Source organism: Sorex fumeus, unplaced genomic scaffold (assembly GCF_029834395.1).
Source record: "Sorex fumeus unplaced genomic scaffold, SorFum_2.1 ptg000002l, whole genome shotgun sequence".
Taxonomy (NCBI): domain Eukaryota; kingdom Metazoa; phylum Chordata; class Mammalia; order Eulipotyphla; family Soricidae; genus Sorex; species Sorex fumeus.
This window is the reverse complement of record NW_026606059.1, coordinates 74608142-74631702: the sequence shown is the minus strand read 5'-3', so window position 1 is coordinate 74631702 and position 23561 is coordinate 74608142. Positions and strand designations below refer to the sequence as shown.

At 36.7% G+C, this 23561-nt stretch overlaps 1 protein-coding gene across 5 annotated transcripts in view; it reads left to right on the top strand.

Annotated features, from left to right (window-relative positions):
• The window catches only part of OXR1 (oxidation resistance 1), a 443572-nt gene that overhangs the window by 400107 nt on the left and 19904 nt on the right, over positions 1-23561 (top strand). For all 5 annotated transcript variants that reach the window (XM_056128833.1, XM_056128624.1, XM_056128686.1 and 2 more), the window contains 5 exons: positions 163-315; positions 6900-7084; positions 10409-11172; positions 14441-14609; positions 17014-17176. In XM_056128833.1, coding sequence (XP_055984808.1) covers positions 163-315; positions 6900-7084; positions 10409-11172; positions 14441-14609; positions 17014-17176 — 1434 coding nt within the window. The remainder of the gene's footprint in view (positions 1-162; positions 316-6899; positions 7085-10408; positions 11173-14440; positions 14610-17013; positions 17177-23561) is intronic.

Sequence of the window (23561 nt, the reverse complement as noted above, 5' to 3'; positions counted from 1 at the left end):
TGGATTATACCTTCCCTATACATGTAAAACTTTTTGGACTGATCTCTGGAATGTGATGAGAAAAAGCAGTATGTTTTAAGGGACGCTGTTCATTTGACTTTTATATAAATGCGTTTTTTATTATTTAGCTCTCCAAAGTGCTTTTCTTTCTTTCTCTTAAAGAATCCTGATGTAGTCCAGCCAAAAGAAGTAACTCCTGCATCTGCTGTAACTGGCACTCGACCTGCACGAGTAGTATCTTCAACATCTGAGGAGGAAGAAGCATTTACTGAAAAGTTTCTTAAAATTAATTGCAAATATGTTACCAGTGGGAAGGTAATAAATAACACTCCAGAGAAAATGTAATGCCGTCTAGTACTAAAATACAATAGCTTGACATTTTCATTTTAAGTCATCAACATCAGCAAGTGCTTGGATATTTGAGAGAAAAATATTGGCAGAACTGTTAGTTTAGGTTAGTGTAGGCCTTGGTCTTAGTATGGTGATCTGTTACAGATAATTGGATATAAGTAAATTTAGAACAATGGTATACTGTTGATTTGCTCGTGATAGAATATTTTTTTAAAGCTGATAAAATAAAAAAAAAGCTACTAGACTACTTCTGGGCTTAAAATATAGAAGGCAAAAGGGAGGGGCCCTGTTCTTTATTGAACAGACTCGACTGTTCTTTATTGAATACCCACTATATGCTAGAAACCAATAGAGGGATTTGAATAATTGTATTAGTTTAGAATAATGTTGTGAAACACATGATTTGTTCTTTCCTCATAAGGAAAAAAATCAGGAAAGGTTCAAAAGTTTTTAAGGTGTTTAAAGTTTTTTTGTGATGGTCAGAATCTAAACCAGTTTAAATCTCTTTCCCTTATCCTACCTTGCGGCTTTTCTAAAGCAAAAACTTCTAGTCAGGAAAGCAAATGGAGTAAAGTAGAACTAACTTGGGAAATAAGCTCCAAGCATCACTTTGAAAGTAACTGTAATGTGATTGGTAGAAGTCAGGATACTTATTTTATAGTCATAATTAAAACATTGTGAGTGCTTGAATGTACAGGTGCTTAGCACTACACAGTTTCCCCAGGTACTATTCTATCTACATCCCATATTCTTGATGGTATGTTTTTATTCAGTTCACAGTACTTTCTATTTTTTTTCTTCCTTTGGCCCAGGGGATATTTAAGAGTGCTTTAGTTTGGGCCCAGGGAGATGATTACAATGTATCGTTTTCTTTCCCACAACCTACCCCAGTTCCATCCCTAGCATCCTACATGATGGGTCCCCAAGAGCCCCATCAGGAGTAATTCCTAAATACAAAGCCAGGAGTAACCCCTGAGCATTGCTAAGTGTGACCCTAAAACCAAAAAAAAAAAAAAAAAGAAATTAAAGATAAAAAAAGTTTATAATGCTTTGGTTTGTTTTCAAGCAATTGGGGGTTTACTGGTTGGCTTTTGTTGCTGATTTCTAGTTTTATTTCTACATGTTTAGGAATATTCCTATTATAATATAATAATCTGTTGAAATTACTAAAGGCAATGGAATACAAATACTGCTGTTACCAATATTTTAAAGACTTAATTAGTGGGAAACAGTAAAGTGAAATCTTTCATTAGAATTGTGGGCTTCTCCAAGTCTCCTTTCAAAGTTGTATTCTTTTTTGTTTTGATATATTGAAATTGCTGTTGTAAAAATATTTATGGCTCTCTTTTTTTCTGCTGAATTGACTTAATCTCATTATTAGAAATCCCTCTTTTAGCCATATTCTTTGCTATAATATATATTTTCATGGATACTAAATTGTTCCTTCAGCTTTCTTTTGGTTAGTATTTTCAGGTTTATCTTTTTCACTCTTAACATATGTTTTTATAGTTAAAATGGATTTCCATTCTTTTTGCAGGGCAGTTTTGGACTTTGAAAAATGAATAATGACATATAACCAATATCAGTGTGTCACGTGAAATATTTTCACTGCCCAGAAACCCTCTATGCCCTCTGCCAGTATCAGCATCCCACAGATCCCCAGGAAGTTCTCACCTTTTTCTTGTTAAATGTTTTGCTGTTTGGTCTTTTTCAGGGTGTCATATAGTTGAGATCATACATTAGGGCCATAGTGTGTATATAAAAAGGATATCCAGGTCTTTCTGTAACTTAACAACTTTTTATTGCTGAATAATGCTTCTAACTGAAATAACAATCTTATCTGTTCACTGAAGGTATCTTGGTTGGAATATCACCAAAATTTTTTGAAAGGGCCATGGCCCTTTCAGAATGCATAAACATTCATGTGCAGGATTTGTATAGGTTAAGTTTTTAACCTCATTTTAGTAATTAATGAGTAAAAAATTAGGTGATTGCTATATCTCTGGTATGACTATACTTAATTCTGTAAGAAACAACAAAACTTCGAAAGTACTGTATCTTTTTATCTCATTTATCTGAATAAATAGAGGATTGCTGTGAACATGCAATCTGGCCAGCATATAGGGCTGTCATTTATTTACATTTTAGCCATGCTCGGTAGGTCTTTAGAGATAAGCCATTGTTGAATTTGTGTTTCCCCAAAGACTTCAAGTACTGAGCATCATTTTATGTGCCTTTTTGCTGTGTGTATCTTTGGCATGTCCTGTTTTTGAAAGGTATTTTTCCTACATGTAGAATTGTAGGTTGACAGGAGTTTCTTTTCTTTCAGAGTTTTACAGTTGTTTCCTGGCCCACCCCTGTTTTCTGACTCACACCATTTCTGAAGCAGGTCTTCTCTTTTATGTCATCTGTTATGTGCCTATTAGTTTTTTCCCTTTGGTTGTACAAAGTTGGTCTCTTCATCACTAATAATAAACACTTTCATTATGATGTGTCTGATGTCTTTTTCATCTTTGTTTTGCTTGTGGTTTATCCATACTGTTGGATCTGTGAATGCATAGTTTTCATCAAGTTTAGAAAATTTTGGTGATAATTCCTTCAAATATATTTTCTCACTATCTCATTTGTGAGAAACTCCAGTTAAGAATAGTTTACACTGATTGGTGTTGTGTTTCATTAATCACTAATACCCGATTCCTTTTGTTTCCCTCCTTTAATTTTGGACAATTTTAATTGATGCATCTTTTAAGTTCATTTCAGAATGATGTTTTGTTTTCTACCATGGAGTATTTGCAATTAATTTTCTGTAATGTGTTTAATTTTTATATACTTAGGCACCTACTCACAATGCACAAAACTTCTATATTCTTGTTATAGAGTATAGTTATATTTCCCAGCCAATTCTTTTTTCTCTCACTTCTGTATCTGTGTGCAGATTAATAGATTTTTCTTATTCTTGTGGGTCTCTTTTTATTGTACCATTCTAGTTTACTGTATGAGATATTGTAGTTTGCAGTTGGATCTCATATAACTAGTTGACTTTTTTTTTTTTTTACGGTGGGGGCAGTGCTCTGTATTTTATAACTCTGTACATAGCTTTTACCTTTTTTTGTCCCCCATGACACAGTTATTTCTTAGAAACTGCTTAATCCTCTCAGTGATGATGTTGTTAGGATCCAAGCTGCTTTACATGTACACCTAGTTTTTCTCCTTTTACTAGAATAATAATACCTCCAGATATTTTGGAGATTCTGTAAATTATGAGATTTTTTTTGTTTCTGGATAATAAGAATACCAGCTGTTCCTGGCTTTGTGGATTCTGCATTTGTTTTCCTTGCTCTTCCGAATGCTTTTTTCATGATTCTTAGACATTTGCCATAAACATAGGTAATAATCAGTACTTAACAGGAAGCTTGTAAAAGGAGCTTTTTAGGTTTGCTCTACTGGAGAGTTTTTATCTATCTTTTCGTTTTCTATTTGTAGCCTAGAAATTCTCCTTTGAGTATTTAACCTAGAAACTCTCCTTTCAGTATTTGGGGCAATTGATGATTTTATCTTAATTGTTTTGATTTCCTCCATATTCAGGTGTCACTGCATGGCATTCCAATGTCTGAAAAAGTTATTTTCTGTACTGGTGTATATACACATACATGAGGCATCTAGCCTTTTTACTTATAAATACAAACATATGCGCTCATGTACACATCACACATATGTACACAGATAGTTTTAGACACAGTTAATTCTTGACTGAAAGAAGTTCCGTTTTAATCATTTTGAATGAAAATTTTATTTAGCAGTCAAGGAAAATACAAAATCAAAGGCAGGGTTAAGAATGACTTGAAACCTGATTTTTGCAGAACATATTTTTTTTGTTGGCTTTTACTGGAACATATTTTTTTGTTGTTGTTGTTGCTAAAACCTGCTTCTGTTCATTCTAATGCATGAATAAAACTAAGCAGGAAGAAATGCTTTCTTGTAATTTCTCACAATCTACCTACAGGTTGATTATAGTAAATAGGTAAATAGGTAATAACCTATTATTTTAAAATAATATAATATCAACAGTAATTGTAGTTATTACATTGTAATGAGATAAAAGGAAAAATATTTTAAAACTTTTCTCTTGGTTAAAATGAAATACCAAATCATAGCCTTTAGTGTTTGCAGAAGTACTGTAATATAAATGGCAACTTTATTTTATGAATAAACATTTTTCTTAACAGAAACAATTTCTTAGAAGACTAATTAGCTGCATGTACAGTGTTAGAATTCATTCTTAAAGAGAAATATTTGCTTGAATTTAATGAAGGTCATGGAGATTAAGAGGATTCTCTAATTGGAAAGCTCTTACAAAATGCTCTTATTCCTAATAATATACACAAATTCATGAGAGATTTAACAAATAATAAAATACAAATGCTTTGTCTGAATTTATGTTATCATGAGTTTCAGAAGTTGCTTTAATACATTTTTTGAATTTTATGTTGAAATAGTTTTTCATGGTCAACTATGTTGACTTAAGAGATTTCCAGTTAACAGAAATAATGGTAACGTAGAAAGGAAAGGTGGCATAGAACTTTCAATTCAGCTTTTAATTACTAGCCGCTCGAGTGCCTTGATCGAAAATAACAGCAGATCAGATAGTCTTAATATGGCCTGAAGACACTTCTAATCTGAGAAGCAGAAGCATCTTTTTGAGGGGCTTTTCAAATTATTTCTAAAATTATACTGCTAAGATTATAACATAAATATACATAGCAATTAAAAGTATCTAATACATAGATCTTTTATATACCTAGTAATCATTCTTTGTGAAAATATTTTTTGTGACAATATTTTAAAGTTCAAGATATTTGTAATCTCAGTGAATCAAAGGATTAGCATTGAAAACTAGTGCTTAGTTGAAATTTATAGAAACGAGTGACCTGAAGTTTGCTTTTCTTAATTCTTCCAATTTTTTTTTCTTTGCTTTTTGGGTCACACCCGGCAATGCACAGGTGCGCAGGTGTCACTCCTGGCTCTGCGCGCAGGAATTACCCCTGGCAGTACTCAGGGGACCATATGGGATCCTGGGAATCGAACCCCGGGTCGGCCGCGTGCAAGGCAAAAGCCCTACCCGCTGTGCTATCGCTCCAGCCCCATCTTACTAATTTTTAAAGACTCATTTATCAATTAATCTGAATTTATTGAAATGTATAAAGGTATTAAAGATAAGTTTTTGTGGTATTTCACACTGTATACGCTCTACTCTATTTATCTGTTTCTTGTCTTACTCTTAGCAATATAAATGTCCCTACACCTTTTGCCATCTCTCACTGACTCTGTTTGTTGTGTGAAACATAAATACAAATGTTTTATATTCCTAAAATTAAACCAGGTAAATTTACAGAGCTGACTATGGACTTAGGAGGGTATGATACCAGCTGAATCGGTAGCTAAGTTTCCTTGTCTGTAGCTTCAGAGAAAAAGATGAAGAGAACTTTGAAGTATTAATTTGGTTATTTTTAGAACGCTGTTGGACTCTTTTACATTTCACATAATATAATAGAGGGGGAGTTCAGTGAGAATAGAGGATATTTGACAGTAGATATGGAATGAGTATTGTTACTTAGCTGTGAATTATAGTAAAAATATACCTGGGTTTTGAATCTTGGTTCTACCACTTATTAACTATATTATTTATTATTAAGGGCAAGTTATTTAACATCTCAACCTTTATTTCCATCTATATGTTTAATTCAGAACTAAGTGAAAATCAAATGAACAATGACCTATAGATAATATACACACAAAGGTTTCAATAATTAATAACTATTGTGAGTAGACTTTGCTTAGTGTGGGTTTCATTATCTGTAAAATGAAAGCTGTGGAATCTTCAGAAATGTTTATTTGTATAAATATATGTAACATTTAATCACTTCATGATTACATTAATATTACTGTTTCTAAACTAAAGGTCATCTTGTCTAACAAATTTTACAGATAAAGAAACAGAGGCCCAGAGGCTTAACTTGCCCAAAATCAAATAGAAGTGCAATCAGATAAAGACAGATTAATTTTAGAAAAAACATATTTAAAATAGATTATAATATTTCCCTTTCACAGTGGGTTGGATTATCAACACAGACTTTATGAAACTTGCTTTACATTCAGGAAATTTTATATGGTATCTGTAAGGAGGGAAATCACAGGAAGAAGTTGAAAATTAATGTAAATATAACTCACGCCTTCCCAAACTTTACATCCCTTCTTAAACCACAGTTCCTGATATGACCCATTTTCTTACTGAGTCTGCCAGGTGTAATTCTTGATTTGATTGTCTTAGAGTGACTATAATGTTCTTTGTATTTACCTCTACCAAGAGAAGAACTTGCACTGAGAAAGTTTGGGTTTTGTTAAAAAACTTTTTCATGAGAATGCAGTGCTTGAATATGGTAGTTCTCGACATAGTGGATATCATGGCATCAGGAAAAAGTTACTAACAATAGCCAGAAAACTTTTTGAAATATTTGAACATTAAATGTTATTTTCTTTTCTCACCTTAGGGCACAGTCAGTGGTGTGCTGCTAGTTACACCAAATAACATTATGTTTGATCCACATAAAACTGACCCCTTGGTTCAAGAGAATGGCTGTGAGGACTATGGCATCATGTGTCCAATGGAAGAGGTGATGTCAGCTGCAATGTACAAAGAAATTTTGGATAGCAAAATAAAGGAATCCTTACCCATGTAAGAGTGGTATTTTTACTCCATTGCAGTTTTATTGCACCTGGATAGTTGGGCCTGGTCTTAGTTTAATTATATCTTGTTTTGTTATAGCTACTTTTCACTTATCAGTAATGAAACAAAAATCCTAGGTAGGATTAGGTTCTTCTTCGTTCACCTAGAATACTTTGGAATTGGTTTAGATTTATATGAATCTACTTAGTCAGACAACCAGTTATAAAAAGCAACCTGTAGCACTTAAGTAACATTTACCAGTTCCTTTTAGGTACTGAGACATGCATTCAGAATTCTGCATTATTTCCATAACTAGTTATTACAAAGGTAATCAAGAGCAGCTTTCACATTTTCCTTGAAATGCCTAAATTTGGAGAAACCAAAGTGAATATTAACAACAGAAATCAAGGAAATGAAAAAGCCTGAGGTTGCAGCAGCAGCCTGTCTATCCCACCTCCCTCAAAGGCATGAAATATTCGAGAGAGGACCCACACTGCACAAAGAATTTAAACTTGGAATATACTGACTAAGGTACCCGTGTGATACAGATAGAAGTCAGGGGGCTGCATAGAGGTCAAGGTAGCCTACAAGCATCGTGCTTGACCAGTAGAATGACAGAGGGCGATAGGCAAGGAAGATATAGAAAGAAAGAAAAATGATGTAGATGAATCAAGAGCTCCCAGATTCCTCCCTCCACTTAAACGGTGGCTTCACTCCCACTGATAGAGACTGTGTCCCGCTTAGGAAGATACATATAGACCCTAAGTGATAGTGATGACTTAAAAGGAACGCTTGTGGCAAAGACTTCTTCTAAAGGAGAAGAGAGACAAATGATTTCCATCTGTAAAAGACAGCCATTTTAGGCTTTAGGATACCTATGTTAGAATAAAATCTCCCATTCCAAAAGTACATTGTACCTTCTACCTAATCAATATTATTTTGACTTGATAAGCTCATCTTTAGTGATACAGATAATTCCTAGGATATACCGTTTTTATAGATAAACATCCATAGTTCATTTCAGTAAGTGAAGTGTTATTGCAGTGGGTTGAGGAAGAGACATAGGTGAAGAAGTGAAATATTCAATTAAAAGAGAAATGAGATTTTTACTTCTGTGTATATATAGTCATTGGTAAGAGTCACCTTCTCCTGCCCTGTTTCTCTGTATTATAAAATATATATTTTATGATATATAGGTTTTATAATATAAAATATATAAATATAATATAAAATATATTAAAATATATATTTATATATTTTATATATATATATGGTTTTTCTTGCACCGGATGAGCTATAACTGTTCAACAAGGATGGAGTGCGAAGGGCCTCTCCTTTTGCAGATCACTCTTTTATCATTTAGAATGTCATCTGGAAAGACCATGCGTTTGAATACAAACATTTTTAAGCCTTTCAAAAGTAAATATCTTCTAAGTCTTCCCTCATGAATGGATAAAAACAAACAAAACCTATTTACCAATGAATTAAGAAAGCATGTGGTTTTGCAAAGTAGCGCCATAAATTCCCAAAGTATGTGTTTGTTGTTTGATAGTTTTGGCGGCCAGAAAGAGAGAGATAGTAAGTGGGCAGGCTGCTTGCCTTGCATGTGGCCTACCCAAGTCTTCTTATAGTTCCCAGTCCCGCCTGGTGTGATCCCTGAACACAGAGCCAGGAGTAAGTCCTGTGAACCCTGAATATTCACACGACCCCCCACTCCAAAAAACAAAGGACAAAAACATTTTTTATTGGTTTTATTTTCTTTTATTTTCTTTTTATTTCTCCAGGGGCTGGAGCGATAGCACAGCGGGTAGGGCGTCTGCCTTGCACGCAGCCAACATGGCCGACCCGAGTTCGATTCCTCCGCCCCTCTCGGAGAGCCCGGCAAGCTACTGAGAGTATTCGATATGCCAAACACAGTAACAACAAAGTCTCCAATGGAGATGTTACTGGGCCCGCTCGAGCAAATCGATGATCAACGGGAGGGCCTTTACTTTACTTTTACTTTATTTTCTTTTGTTTTAAAGGCTGAAGGAGTTGATTTTTAAAAGTGTTCTTCTTAAACTATGAAACAGGAGCAGTTTCACTGATAGAAGTGGTTTAATTTCTTTTAATGTATTAATTTTGAAAGATGCAGTAGTTATCTAAATATATGTCCTAATGGGTTTGGTGGTTTACCTCTTACTGTTTCTTATTTAATATTCAGAGAGTTTCTTAAAACTATGTCCAGGTTCTAAGTTCGAAACTGCCACTCGCTCTATATGCAGTTTGAGCAAATCGCCAGTAGATGACACCATTACATATCCAATAGCACAAATTAAAGGCTTGTTTCTCTTAAATTTTAAAAAGCAAGGGAGGCACAAATTAGACTTCAGTAAATTGATGATTAAAAGTCTTTTCAAGCCTGGTCATAAAAATTATACATACTCATGAAAAGACTTTAAGAACACAAGAAAGTAGGATAAGAGAAGAAAGTTGTCCTGCTTCAAAATGTGGAGGCTGCTTTTTTTAAATGTCAGCATAAATTTTACTCTTTTATTCTCCAACTTACATAAATGATAAACCTTTTCCACTAAGATTTCATGCAGCTTCCAATAATCATGCATTTTTAGCCGTCACTTAAAACTGCTGATTATATTTTACGTACCAAATGTATATGCCACCTCTTTTTAAAATTTGATCTAACTTTTAAACCTTAGTTCTTACATATATAATGTCATTTGACATTAGAATAACTCTGAACCCTACAGATATCTAAAATAAAACCTATAGCCTGCTAGTTCTCCTTAATGCTATTATAAAAAGCTTTTACTGGTATCCTGAAGAATTCTTTGCAGTTCTTTTACCTGCATTCTGTTGAAGTTGGTTTCAGCAGTAGAGTCACGTTTTAGTTTCATTTATAAATGTAAGAGCGAGATTGGTGTGTGTGTGTATGGATGTGTTTTCATGCACATACCCAGCCATGTATAATATCTCTGTACTTAAGACATTTACATTTTAATTGAACTTTTTCCTAAGCTTATTTTCCATATTTCAAAATTAAATCTTTTCTAGTTATAAATCACAGTTTCACCTAAAACTTTAATCATCAACTTCTGTTCAAGTCCATTACTTCAGGAAATCTTATATGGATGTATCCCGTATCTTAAGCAAGTGATGCGAAAACTCGACTTAATTACTTGATCTCCATGAATTAATCATATCTTTGATGTGTTAAAAAGATGAATGTTATCTCCTTCTGCAAAAGTCTTAGTCCTCTAAACTCACTTGGTGTTGATTCTTTAGAAAATACTGCAATTTAAGAGTCTCACACTTTTTAATCTCGTTTACTGACAGAGAGCTGGATCAGTTATCAGGAAGGGACGTCTGCCATTTTAAGAAAACAGCCAGAAGCAATGCTGATGAACTCGATACAAGAACCCGAGATGCTGGCAACGATAGTGCCAGCACGGCACCCAGGAGCACCGAGGAGTCTTTTTCTGAAGACGTCTTCACGGAATCAGAACTCTCCCCCATCCGAGAGGAGCTCGTCTCTTCCGATGAGCTCTGTCGGGGTAAATCATCGGGGGCGTCGTCAGAGTCTGTGAAAACGGTTGTTCTGAGTGGAGGGGAGTGTTTGACAGGCAGCTCGGGGGCTCCTGGTACTCCCGAGCCTTTAAAATCCTCCTCTGGACAGTCTCCAAATGAAGCTGGGACTCTCTCTCACAAAACGGATGCCAGCAACCTTGCAGTGGGCTCGGAGGAAGATCAGGCTGCAGGTCCTGGCCCCGACTCCCCGAGCCCCAGTGAACAGAAAAGTCCCAGTGCAAAAGGCAAGGCCGACCAGGATGGTCTTCACCATGGGGATGCAGTATACCCAGATGAGGGGGACAAAGAAAGCGGGCCTTGTGGGGAGCACGCAGAATTCAGACAAAAGCCAGCCACCGCCAACAAAGGAAAACAGGGCAAGGAACAAAACCAGGACTCAGAGACGGAGGTGGAGGAGCTGCGGAAGCTCTGGAAAACCCATACCATGCAGCAGACGAAGCAGCAACGGGAAAATATGCAGCAGGTTACACAGAAGGAGACGAAGCCTAAAGTAGCGTTTGCCGACAAAGAAGGTAAGCGGTTCAGAAAATGGGTTTGTCTTCTGGTGTCTGTCTGTCTGTCTCGAAGCGGCTCGACCTGCTGGGCCTCTCCAAAGCACCGGTCAGTGGCCCTGATTGCCGTGTGGTCTCTGGTTTCCTCGGCCCCTTCCTCCCGTCTCATCATGAACTGTGCATTCCCCGGGTATCCCGTCCATCGTGTTTCAGTGTCTCTGAGTCACTGCATTCTGTCTTCATATGATGCAGTCTCAGGAGTGCCTACAAGCTTCGTAATTCCTGTTTATCAATTTTCTTTTCCTTTTAATTTACCTAATTAAAAGGCCTCTTTTTTGATTGCACACATAATACCATCATTTCAGTCTGTAATTATCAAAGATATAATTCCTTTTTCAAAAGTTGAGTTTGAAGCAATAATGTGCTTTGATAATTCTGCAAAATGTCACGAAGTTGCATCATCATGTGATTGAATGTTTTCCTGTAAAGAGCAGCAGTCAGTGTTGGAGAGATAGTCGAGAGGGGAAGGTGCCCGCCTTGATCCACCGGGCTTGATCCCTGTCTCCCCGTGTGATCTTCTAAGCCCCTCCAGCAGAGATCGTAGAGCACAGAGCAAGGAGTCGCACCTGAGCACAGTCAAGAGTAAACCAAGACCCCCACCTCTCAAATAAATGAAAAGCAGCTCTCAGGATAAATTAAAACAACCTTTTTTATAATTATTTATGAAAAATACTGTAGTTTTTTTTTTTCCCGATAGACTGTTTCTCCTTAATACATTAAGGGCTATATTGAGTGTTACTCAGGTATAATAGCTAAAATTTTATATATTCTATTGGAATATTGATCTCTAATTAAGTTTATTACCTCTGAGCTTTCCTTCTTGTTTAATTCAAGTGTTTTATTGTTAAATTATGCGTAAAATTAAATTTCCCATTTTCACCCTCTCTGTTTAAATTTCCAGGCAATTAGTATTTTGCCTCCATTGTCACCTTCTATTTCCAAACATTTTGATCCTTCAAAACTGATTCTGTGCCATTAAACAATAACTTCTATTACCACTCCTGGCTGCCATCATTCTACTTTTTGTCACTGAATTTAACTATTCCCTAGGTACCTTGTGTAAATGAAATGACACAATGTTCTTTTTTTGTTGCATTTCCCTTATGTCAAGTTTTATCTGTTTGAATATGCCAGACTTTCCTTCCTTTATAAAACTGAAAAATTTAGTTGAAAGGACTACATATGCTTATATATGTTCATATATGTGTATGTATGTGTATATATGTGTACATATATATGGGATATATTCTACGTCTACATCACTCTTTATTCACCTGTTCAGTAATTGATGGATTTTTTTTTTAACTGACTACTACAAGTATAATGCTGATTGTTAATACTGGTTTAAAAATGTGTTTATTGCTCCCTTTCAAGTTTTTGGGCTTGGTGTGGGATAGATACTATCAGGGTAAAGGCTGGTGCCTCATGTGCAGGAGTGACTCAGGAACATAGCCAGTTTTCGCCTCAAAACTAAACAGAAGTTTGGGGAATTAAAGAACCAAAAGTGAATTTTCTGGATTTTATGTTGATTTTGAGTTTTCTATCTTGAGAATTCACTGAACTTTTCCACATGGTTGTACTTATAAAAAAATTTTTTTCAGAATACTCAAAATTAATTTGTGACATCAAAATGAGATCTCTAAACTTCACTTTCTAGAAAAAGGTTAAACATTTCTTCTGGAGTATTTTTTTTCCTTTGTTCAGAAATGACTAATGAAGATTTTTTAAGGAATATTTGTCAAGTATGTTTTTTAGAAATGATTGCTGTTAAATATAATTTATTTGTTTTATATCTCTGGTTTTTATGTGCATATACATGGATTTATTTTTGTCTTTTGAAGCTAGGATTAGACTGAATATTGGTTTCAAACCTATTTGGCTTACCCTGTCCCTTTTCAGGAAAAAGAAATTATAAAGAATTGTAAAGAATGCCGGGGTATCTTTGCTTGCTATCTTTGAGCCTGATGATTGTGCTGTATCTCGAAATCTCTGAAAAGGGTAAAAATTAAGGATTTCCTCGACTTCAATAATGTAGTAGACCATTTTTACTTTCATGGCTTGTTGAGGGATAGGCGAGAGGTCTGGTATGACAAAATACCGAAAAGAAAAAGTAGCTATAGTATAGATGTCTAAATTGTTAACATTCATTTTCTACCTTTGGAAAAATGGAGATTAGTCATAAATTCCTCATTGTAAATAATTTGGATTCTATAATAGGAAAATATTATTTCTTTTGGATACTATAATGTATAATACTTATATAATATATAATACTTATATAATATAATAAATATATCATATCTCAATATAATATATTGAAATATCACTATAGGGAGGGTGTTAAAATTTTCCTCTTTCAACCAGAAGCAAATGCTAGTATGTTCTGTACCTTATATGATACCGTACAAAAAAAAAAGCCTGATTAGTGTGCTAATCTCCGGACTGAAATGTTCTTTCTGCTCCGCAATATGCCATTTTCAGAACAGAGGATAGTTAAGAGATGAAGGCACTTGCATGCAACCCACCCAAATTAATCCACCCCCCACATTGCATATGATTTCCCCAGCACTGTCAGGAGTCGCCTCTGAGCACTGTCACGTATGCCCCCCGCTCCTGTGCAAGCCCTCTTCTTATGTTATTGTCTGGATTCTGGAATTAAACCCTAATTACTGGATGCTCAATATGTCCTAGAGCAGCATCTTTGGTCAGAGGAATTCGAGATAATTCAGGCTTACTAAGCTGCCCAAGCAGATGGCTTAATCTAGCATTTTGTTTATTGTTTTATCATACTCGAATATGTGAAAATTTAAGAAACTAAAAATATTTTTTTAAATCCTTATTAAAGTCAGTCTCTAAAATTTGTCAGCTATTTCAGTATTATTATAAAAGGCTGCTAGAGAATGTGTGAAGCTTACTTATACATGTATAATCAGTATATTGTTAACAATTTAACAAAAATGTTCTAAAGGTTTCACTTTGTTTGTTCCTCTTGATCTTTCTAGGCATAATTTAAGTTTATAACTTAAAAGTTTGTTAGTCTCGACTCTGCCTGACACTACTCTTCTTGATGGAAGAAAAAAATTAAAATCTTCCTAAATTCCTATTTGTGATGAGTAAATTGTAATTTACTCTATAATTGCCAGAAATTTGGAGGCCGCATTATCTGATTTAAATGATCTAAGCATGGCGCATGAGGATTGAATAAATGCTCTTTGCATCTCAATTCTAGGTCCTGCACTTTTAAAAGAAAAGAGGAGGCATCGATTACATAAGTTCTTATGTCTCAGAGTTGGAAAACCAATGAGGAAAACATTTGTATCTCAGGCAAGCGCAACAATGCAGCAGTATGCACAGAGAGATAAGAAGCATGAGTATTGGTTTGCTGTGCCTCAAGAAAGGTAAAGTAACAAAATCACATTCGCAAAATAAAGCCTCTCAACATTACTGAGGTTTTTTGCGTCATAATTATTCTCCCTGTCACTAAAAGAGTGGCAGAGGAATTTTGAAATAGGCTTTTTATGATACAAGGGGACATAGCCTCACCTCATCTCCACCATGAGCCCAAATTTCCTTCTCCCCTACGTGTCCCCAACTCCCCTACCCCCCCCCCCCCCCCGATCGTAGTTCTGTTCATCTTAAGGTTGGTTCCACTGGGGACTGTCCAGCCCCTTCTTTGTTTACAGTCCACAGATGAGTAAAATCATCTAGTGTTGGTTATTTTCTTTTCTTTCCCCACTTTATTTAAGACCATGGTTTACAAAGTTGTTCATGACGCATTTGTTACAGATGTTTAATATTCCAACCCCAGTACCACCTCCACTGTCACCTTCCCTGCACCATTGTCCCCATTTTCCCAACCACAGCTCAAGCCTGCCCCCACATCAGGTCCAAAATAATGTGTTTTATATTGCTTGTTACCACTGAATGGTTAATGGAATTATCAAACAAAATACTTTAGTAAAAGAAAAGTTGTGAAAATTGGCTCTATCTCACGATGGGGACCTTTAAGTCCTTGTCTGAGGGGGTTTACTGAACTGTTGCTAGTTGAGTCTTCTGTGTTAATGTTTTTGTGAATCGAATTTTCTTGACTTCTACTTTACATTCCCAACCAATCTCATGTGCTGCTGGAATGTTAGTATTGTAGAATTTGGAGGTGTCGCTCTAGAAAATCAGTATGAAACTAGGCAGTGAGCTTACATGGCAGAGGTGGTGGAATGCGGTTGTGCCCACCAGGGCTTCCAGTCCTATCGGGCTGTTGGAGGAAGTCACCCACAATCACCCGGAGAAGGCCCGGAATTCTCAACTCTCCCGCTCCCCAAAAAACCCTGATGTGCCTGAAAATTTCGGCAGTTTGTCATCTCTTGGCGCTCAGTTGTGAGACGGTTGAGTCTGACTCGAGGCCTGGTGTGGCTGTTGGGGTGTGAATGCGGCTGCCCAGTTTCGGCAGGGCCAGGACTTGGCTCTCTCCTCTCCCGAGGATGCCCGGGAGGTCTCTGCCTGGGTCCAGTATATCTGAGAAATTTTTTCAGCTAGTTGACCTGTGTCATTTTCTTTTTGACCCACTTCACTTAGCTAGACTTCCTCCAGTTTCATTTCAAGTTTCAAAAAACTGCAAGATTTCCTCTTCTCACAGTATTAGTATATTTCCCAAAGAAATGTAACGCAATTTCTTTATCCACTTACCTGTTGTTGGGAACCTGGGTTGCTTCCTGATCTTGGTTATTGTAAATAATGATGATGATAAACATAGATGTGCCTGTGTTCTTAGGATGAATATTTGATGACCGTGGGATGCCCAGGAGTGGAACTACGGGGTCAAATAGAGGCACCAGTGCTAATTAAAGCCAACAGACCTTAGCTACTCGAAATTTGTGTTGACCTTCAAATATGTTTATCAGAGTCTTAATTATGTATTTGCAATGATAGGCGATAGGCTCTATTAAATAAGACCGCGGAAATGGAAACTAGGTATCTTTTTTTTTTTTTTGAGAGAACCTCCTAAAACATGATCATGATACCCTTTGTCCACTTTTGGCAATGCTCTGCCAGTTGTGCTGGATGTTCAGTGCTCTCAGTACTCACCAGTGTGAGTCCAGCAGTCCTCAGAGAGCACCATGGCCACACCTGGAGAACTCAGACACCTCCTGCATTTGACCTAGTGATGCTCCCGGCATTGTATCCAGAGATTGAACCCAAGCTAGGTGCATGTCTTAACCCTCTTATTATCTTCACTGCTTATTTTTCTCTTCTTTTCTAAAGGATATTTAAAGTACTGATTTTGTTTCTCTGAAGTACTGATATACTTTGCCTAGTAACATTTAAGAATTAAGGGAATTAGGTCAAAGGACTAGAGTGATATTTTGCATCCCAGCCCTGAGCAAACTCAGCACTGCTTGGCATGAGTCTGAACGTTGAACCATCAGGTCTAAGTATTAGTATCATTAGGAGTGACCCCAGGTCCTTGAGTATTCTCTGGGAGGACATTCTTCCCCATTATACACACACACACAGACACACACACACACACACACAGACACCTACTTTACGTTAAACACAGTTCTTTTACTTTGAAAAAGCTCAGTAGAATATGCAGATTTAAAATGGAAGTTGGAACTAGGGATATTGCTCAGTGGTAAGGCATATGCCTCCATAGTGTAGCTCTGGATTTAATCTCCAGCATCTCAAACAAGCAAAAATATAGGAGTTAATATATTGTTTACTTCTGCTCTATAGATCGTTAATTGAATGAGGTCAAAATGTGGTAAAATGAAAAAAGTCTTTAATAGTCGCTTGTTCTAACAGGACAGACCACTTGTATGCCTTCTTCATTCAGTGGAGTCCAGAAATATATGCAGAAGACACTGGTGAATATATGAGAGAACCTGGATTTATAGTAGTAAAAAAGATGGAAGAGTCTGAAACAAATGAGGATCCTACAAGCGAAGCAGCAGCCAGAGAATGGGAGGTAAGGAGGAAAATGTGAAGAGTTTGTTCACCTTTGCTTTGTGTTAATTTACAGAGAAATGTATAAGAGATCTTTTTGCATAAGGAATAAACTTATGTATAAATCTGATTCAGGCTTTCTGTCTATGAAATGTGTTTTATAATGAATCTGATTAGTAACTTTGGTTTTCTTTGTCAGTTTATTTTGCTTTAACAAGCATCAGGATAAGGACTTTTTAATTATAATACAGTAATTGCTGTTTTGTTACTATTCAGCATATTATAGATGTTTCATTTTAATATCTCCTCTATGTAGCAGGCATAGCACACATTCAATACATTCTTACCTAAGCACTAAGCACTTACCTAAGCACTACTATTGTTACTTGAATTCAGCAACAATAATGCTAATGAAATAAGCTGGTGCTAATTTTACAAAAATGAACTGTACTTCGATGTACTGAACTTTCTACATGGCCAATTAATACTAGTCAACTTTTTGTAACTCCTCCGAGAGACATGTTTTGAGTATTATATGTCCTGTATTATATGCTTTGTCTTGTGGAATTGATAGGGTGTTGATATGTATTGTATTGCTTTATTGCCCAGATTAATCTCTTCTTGATGCATTAGAAAATGTAGAGCAGATGCTAAAATGTGATATTGGATGGGATCAAATCTCATGAGTCATGTGGTGTCAATGTTCATGGTCGTTTATGTGATGTGAACTAATTGTGCATGTATCTTGAATCTGTAATGATCGAAGGTATACATGACATGTTTTTTATTTAAAATTTGAGACTTGATTTTGAATGTCTGTGTCTAGTCGTGTAGCACTTACCACGTCAGTTTCTACTGTAACTCTAATGAGAGGAAAGAGTTAACACACTGAGCGTTACTGCGGATTCTTTTCATTCTTAAACCTCTATAACTACTCCTGCTGGCAGCTTTTTCACAGTAGCAGCAAACTGATCGCTACCTAAAACTTTCAGCAGAAAGAATAAAAGGGCACATCGGTTTTGAAATAGTCCAACTTCCATAAGAAATGTGTAGGGAAAAAATATTTTTTAAAAAATTCCATGAATAAATTAAAAAAATTCCATGAATAAGAAATCTAGTACAGGCAACAATGTTGAAGAGCATCACAGATATGTTTAATTAAGGAAAGCCAAGTCAGACATAAAGAAATAGCACTGTAGCACTGTCCTCCCATTGTTCATCGATTTGCTGAAGCAGGCACTTGGTAACGTCTCCATTGTGAGACTTGTTGTTACTGTTTTTAGCATATTGAATACTCTCGTTAACTTGCCATGCTCTCCCAGAGGGGCGGAGGAATCAAACCCAGGTCCGCCGCGTGCAAGGCAGACGCCCTACCTGCTATGCTATCGTTCCGGCCCATAAATAAATATTAAATTAAATATGAAATTGTTGCTTTAAAGGGCAGAATTCCATTAACCTAGATGTTCTGGGGATTGTAGAGGTAAAGAGGGGCAGGAAAATTTGAGCATACTTGACCATTATGCTTTTAATTTACATGATGGTTATGTGTGTTTACATATGTAAAAAATATCTCCATTTAAAATTAACTTTAAGAGACTTAAAATAGCTCAGTTCCCCAATCGTATGTACCAGTACTAAGGTAGCAGTAGCTGGAGGAAATGTATAGAGGTAAGAAAATTTTTACAGGGATCTTTAAATAACTAACAAGATAGGATTTTGTTTGGTTTGGGGTTTTGGCCACACCTGGCGTGATGCGCAGGGCTTACTCCAGGCTCTGAGCTCAGGGATGGCTTTTAGTGGGGTCTCAGGGATCAAACCCCAGTGGGCTGCATGCGAGGCAAGCACCGTACCTGCTGTACTCAGGTTCCAGCCCCCGTCAGGTAGGATTTAGTGACAGGACGGTGAAATTTCTAACTTGGTGACCCGGTGTTCGGCAATATTTTCAGTAAAGTGAGGGAATTGGAAGTTTCTTCTTTATTGGAGATTGCTTCTTTGACTAGCACGCAGAGCAAATAATGGATTATGATTATTGATAACTGTTGGCTACCTTGAATCAGAGAAACTATTTCTAATCCTGACCTGACGAACCTTGGTTTTTGTTTTGGGATCACACCTCTCTGTGCTCAGGGTTTACTCCTGTTGGGGCTTGGGGAACCCTGTGTGGTCATAGAGTCCTGGGGATTGAGCCCAGTTCTGCCAGGAGGCCCCCTGCCCACTGTCATGTTGCTCCCGCACCCTGTGGTAGACTTTGAAGTTTATAATTTTCAGAGAAATGTTTCCTTGCATGTTTTCAGCCAAAGTTCATTTAAATTAAGGAAACTGGAATAGAAAAAGTTTAATTTTAGAAACTTTGATACATTATCCAGAAACAGTGCAGCTCGATCAAATACTGTATCCTCTGTGACTAATGCAATTGAATTTAAATGGTATTTCATTTTAACTAAAAACTGTGCTTGATTCACTTATTGGATAATGTTTAAACATTACTTGGAGGTATGAATCTACTTTTTCAACAGTAAATTTCATTAAATATAAAATTTACCCAAGTGGGTTCAGTATAAACAAGATACATTATCTCCTATGAAAAATTACTGTCTAAACTTTGGTGTGGAACAGTATAATGTATGGTCATTGCTATAGTTACTGTAGTCACTAGCCACTATAGAACACTTGAAGTAAAGTAAAGTGAAGGCCCTCCCGTTGATCATCGAGTTGCTCGAGTGGGCCCAGTAACGTCTCCATTGGAGACTTTGTTGTTACTGTGTCTGGCATATCGAATACGTCACGGGTGGCTTGCCCGGCTCTGCCGTGTGGGCGAGATACTCTCGGTAGCTTGCCGGGCTCTCCGAGAGGGGCGGAGGAATCGAACTCGGGTCGGCCTTGTTGGCTGCGTGCAAGGCAAATGCCCTACCCCCTGTGCTATCGCTCCAATGTTCCACAAATAAAAAATACACACTGGATTTAAATTCATTTAAAACTAAATGGATTTTTTAATTAACTTATCATGTTGAAATTATCTTTTATATACTGGGTTAATATTAACATCTTTTACAGTTGTTTAACTTGGATTGCTTTTTCTAATTTGTTTATCTGGCCCCACCCATCTTACTCGGGTTGTCCCCAGTGGTGACCAGGGCGCTGTGCAGTGCTGGGTATTACCAGGTGCTGAGGGTGTGCCCACCCATTTAAGCCTTCTATCTAGCCTGGGTACTGTTTTGTTCTTAAGGTGGCTAGTAGGAAATTGATAATGATATCCGATAAGCATTACGTATGCCTTTTACATAGCTGGTCGAGTACCTGATTTTACCAAGAGCTGATAAATTCGTGTTTTTTTATTTCCTCATACAAAGTTTACTATGTACCTTAGTGTTGACTCTTGATGTATATGCACGCTATGGCTTTGGAAATCTGTATAATGATATCAAAGCACTTTAAATGTTAAAATGACATCTTAAATAAGAACTTGCCTGATATATAAAATATTTTATTAGTGTACTGAGTAGAATGTGAAGCGTTGTCTTAGAGTTTATTTTTCTACCTCTGGAACAAAACTAGAAGACTTAGAATTAAGGATGGATTTTTATTTTGTCTGCCAAGTTGGACATAGGTCTTAAGTAAAACTCTCTGTTGCTGTTTTGTTTTGTTTAGGGAGTGAGAGACAGTTGATTGGGCTCTGGTGTCTGCCTTGATGTTCAAGGATATTGTAGTTCCGGGGATTGACCTTGGACCCCACATGCATATGCATATGCTGCCCCCCTTTGAATCATCTCTGGGACGCCAAATGTGACTTCTTTTTTCTTTTTTATTACTCTGTGGTGCCAGGGATGAAACCCAGAGAATCAAATATGAAAAGCAGTGCTGTCCTGCGGAGCTGTGTCTCTGCCCCCTGCTCTACTCGTTCTTTGTTGGCTGATCCTTTAGGGGATCTTTATTCTCCTTATCTGTATTTAGGCAGAAATATATTGCTTACCAAAAGGCTAAATACCAGGGAAAATATTGCATAGGTAACGTACCTTCCCTTCAGTTTCACCTTATATTTCCCCCTGAATCCCTCCCTGGGAAGGATTTCTGTCAGTTTTGTAAACTATTATATGTTCATATCTAAACTAAGAATGGTACAGGTATATGCATATACAATTTATTCTTGACTCTATTGGATAAATGATTAAATTTGGACTTTGGTTTAAAAGGGTAGTAAACTTCTGATGGCCTTAAGCTTCCAAGTGTCCCGAAGTATAAATATATTTGGTGGATTAGTTCAAGAATTGGCCCCAGGTCCGTGATGTACATTAGCCTGGTATGTTTCTCATTTCCCTCTTCTGATAGTGATTCTGAAAGTTTTGGATTAGCATATATGTTGCATCAGCCTTTCTTGCCACTTAATGACTCAGACTTCGAGACAGGTACATGTTAAGTTAAAATTACTTTGTTGCCCCACCTCCTGGAGGTTTCACTCCTTTGGGATAAGAGGTAACAGAAAAAGTTCTAATTTTTTTTTTGTCTTTAAATGTAATTTTTATACTACTCATATTCTATTTCTTATACTAGTTTTTAACTACTTATACAGTATCTCTAAACCTAATTAGAACAGCCAGTAAATCTAGATTGTCAGTCACTATCATTATCACCCAGGTTTTCATCCATTTGTTCTAGCGAGCGCCAGTAACATCTCCATTCGTCCCTGTCACGTGCTAGTATAGCCAGATGACATATTGGGGGCTCTTCCAGGGTCAGGGCAATGAGGACCATCATTGTTACTGTTTTTGACATATCGAGTACACCACGGGTAGCTTGCCAGGCTCTGCCGTGCTGGTGGGATACTCTCAGTAGCTTGCCAGGCTCTCTGAGAGGGACGGAGGCTTTGGCGGCAGCCTCTAATCACCTTTACAGATGTTCTCAGTCAGGCATATATGCGGGCATGATACTCTCAGTAGCCTGCCGGGTTCTCAAATTCAACTTTATTTTTTGAATTATATGATTATTTAAAGTGGGTAAGAAACTTAATTAGTTTAATTAATAATTTAATAATTTAAGCAATAAAACTTAATAAATTTTAATAATTAAGATTTATTTTTATTAAATTGACTTTATTAAATCAGCTTTAAGTGATTTATTTAGAAATTCTCATTCTAGGATTTTGTTCACAAAGGTCATATGCCAACAGAGTCTCTAACTCATTGCTAATTTTCATTTTAACGTGGTGGGAAGGGAGTGCCCACGGTACTCACATGCCACTGGGGACAAACCCTCTGGCTTGAGGTACCCTGGACAAACCCAGGGCCTATCACCGGCCTGGAGTTACATCCCTGGCTCATGGTTGTCATCTTTAAAAGTAACATTGGTCATCAGATAAAGTGTATAGGTTGCATGCCATCTACACGTCGCCCCCAAGGTCCACTCCCCAGCACCACACGGCCCTGCACCCCTCCCCACTGGGATTCTGCCTGTAACCTTGGAGGCCCTGGGCACTGCCGGTGTTCCCGGTGTTCCCTGTACCACAAGGCCCAAGCAGCACTTCATCCTGGCTCTAGCACTGAGCTGTTTGGTCCAGCCGGCCAAGAATTGCCACAGTGGCCCCAGGTTCCCAGAGCACTGCTTGAGAGGCTCAAAAATAGTAATGGTTGAACTTGAAGAAAACTGACTTTGCTTGCTCTTCTCACTTCAACAGAGAACTAATAAAAGTGTGTTCTGTTCCAGTTAATTGTTTCTGAGACTGTTCTATGAAGCTATTTTTATTTATTTATGGCTCTGGGGATCAAACCCAGGGTCTCACACATGCAAGGCACGTATTCTCCACTGAACTGCATTCAGGCCCTTTAGCTATTTTCTAATAGATGTATTGACTACTTATTACATTAACCAGACACCATTAGAATTTAGAAAATTCTAATTAGAACATCTTTTTAGTTTTCCAAATAACTAAACATCTTTCAATAATTTATGTAGCCCATAAAATATCTTATAGAATTTTCTATTTGACTTTAACTTTCATTATTACCATTTCAGTTATATAAATTTATTATATTTTAGTATCAAAGTTCATGAAACTTGTCATTGTATGCCATTACTGAATTTGGTTTACCCTAGTGTGTGGCAGTCATCATAAGGAGTCGGTTCTGTTTTTATAAATGACAATCATTTATGGCCATGGTTCTTCATTAGACTTTGAAAGAAAACATATGCAGAAGTTTGGTATTACCTCAAAGATGTACAAGGATAGAGTTTGAATTGTTTAGTTTTATTAGAGGGAACGTATCTAATTTACTTTTTCAGCTACCACATATGAATATTCTTGTATTTGACTTATTAAACATAAGACTTTTAATATGAAAACAATTTCAAAGTTAAAATTGAATCACTTTATACAAGGAAACATTATTTCTTCTTAATCTAAACAAAATCTTCAC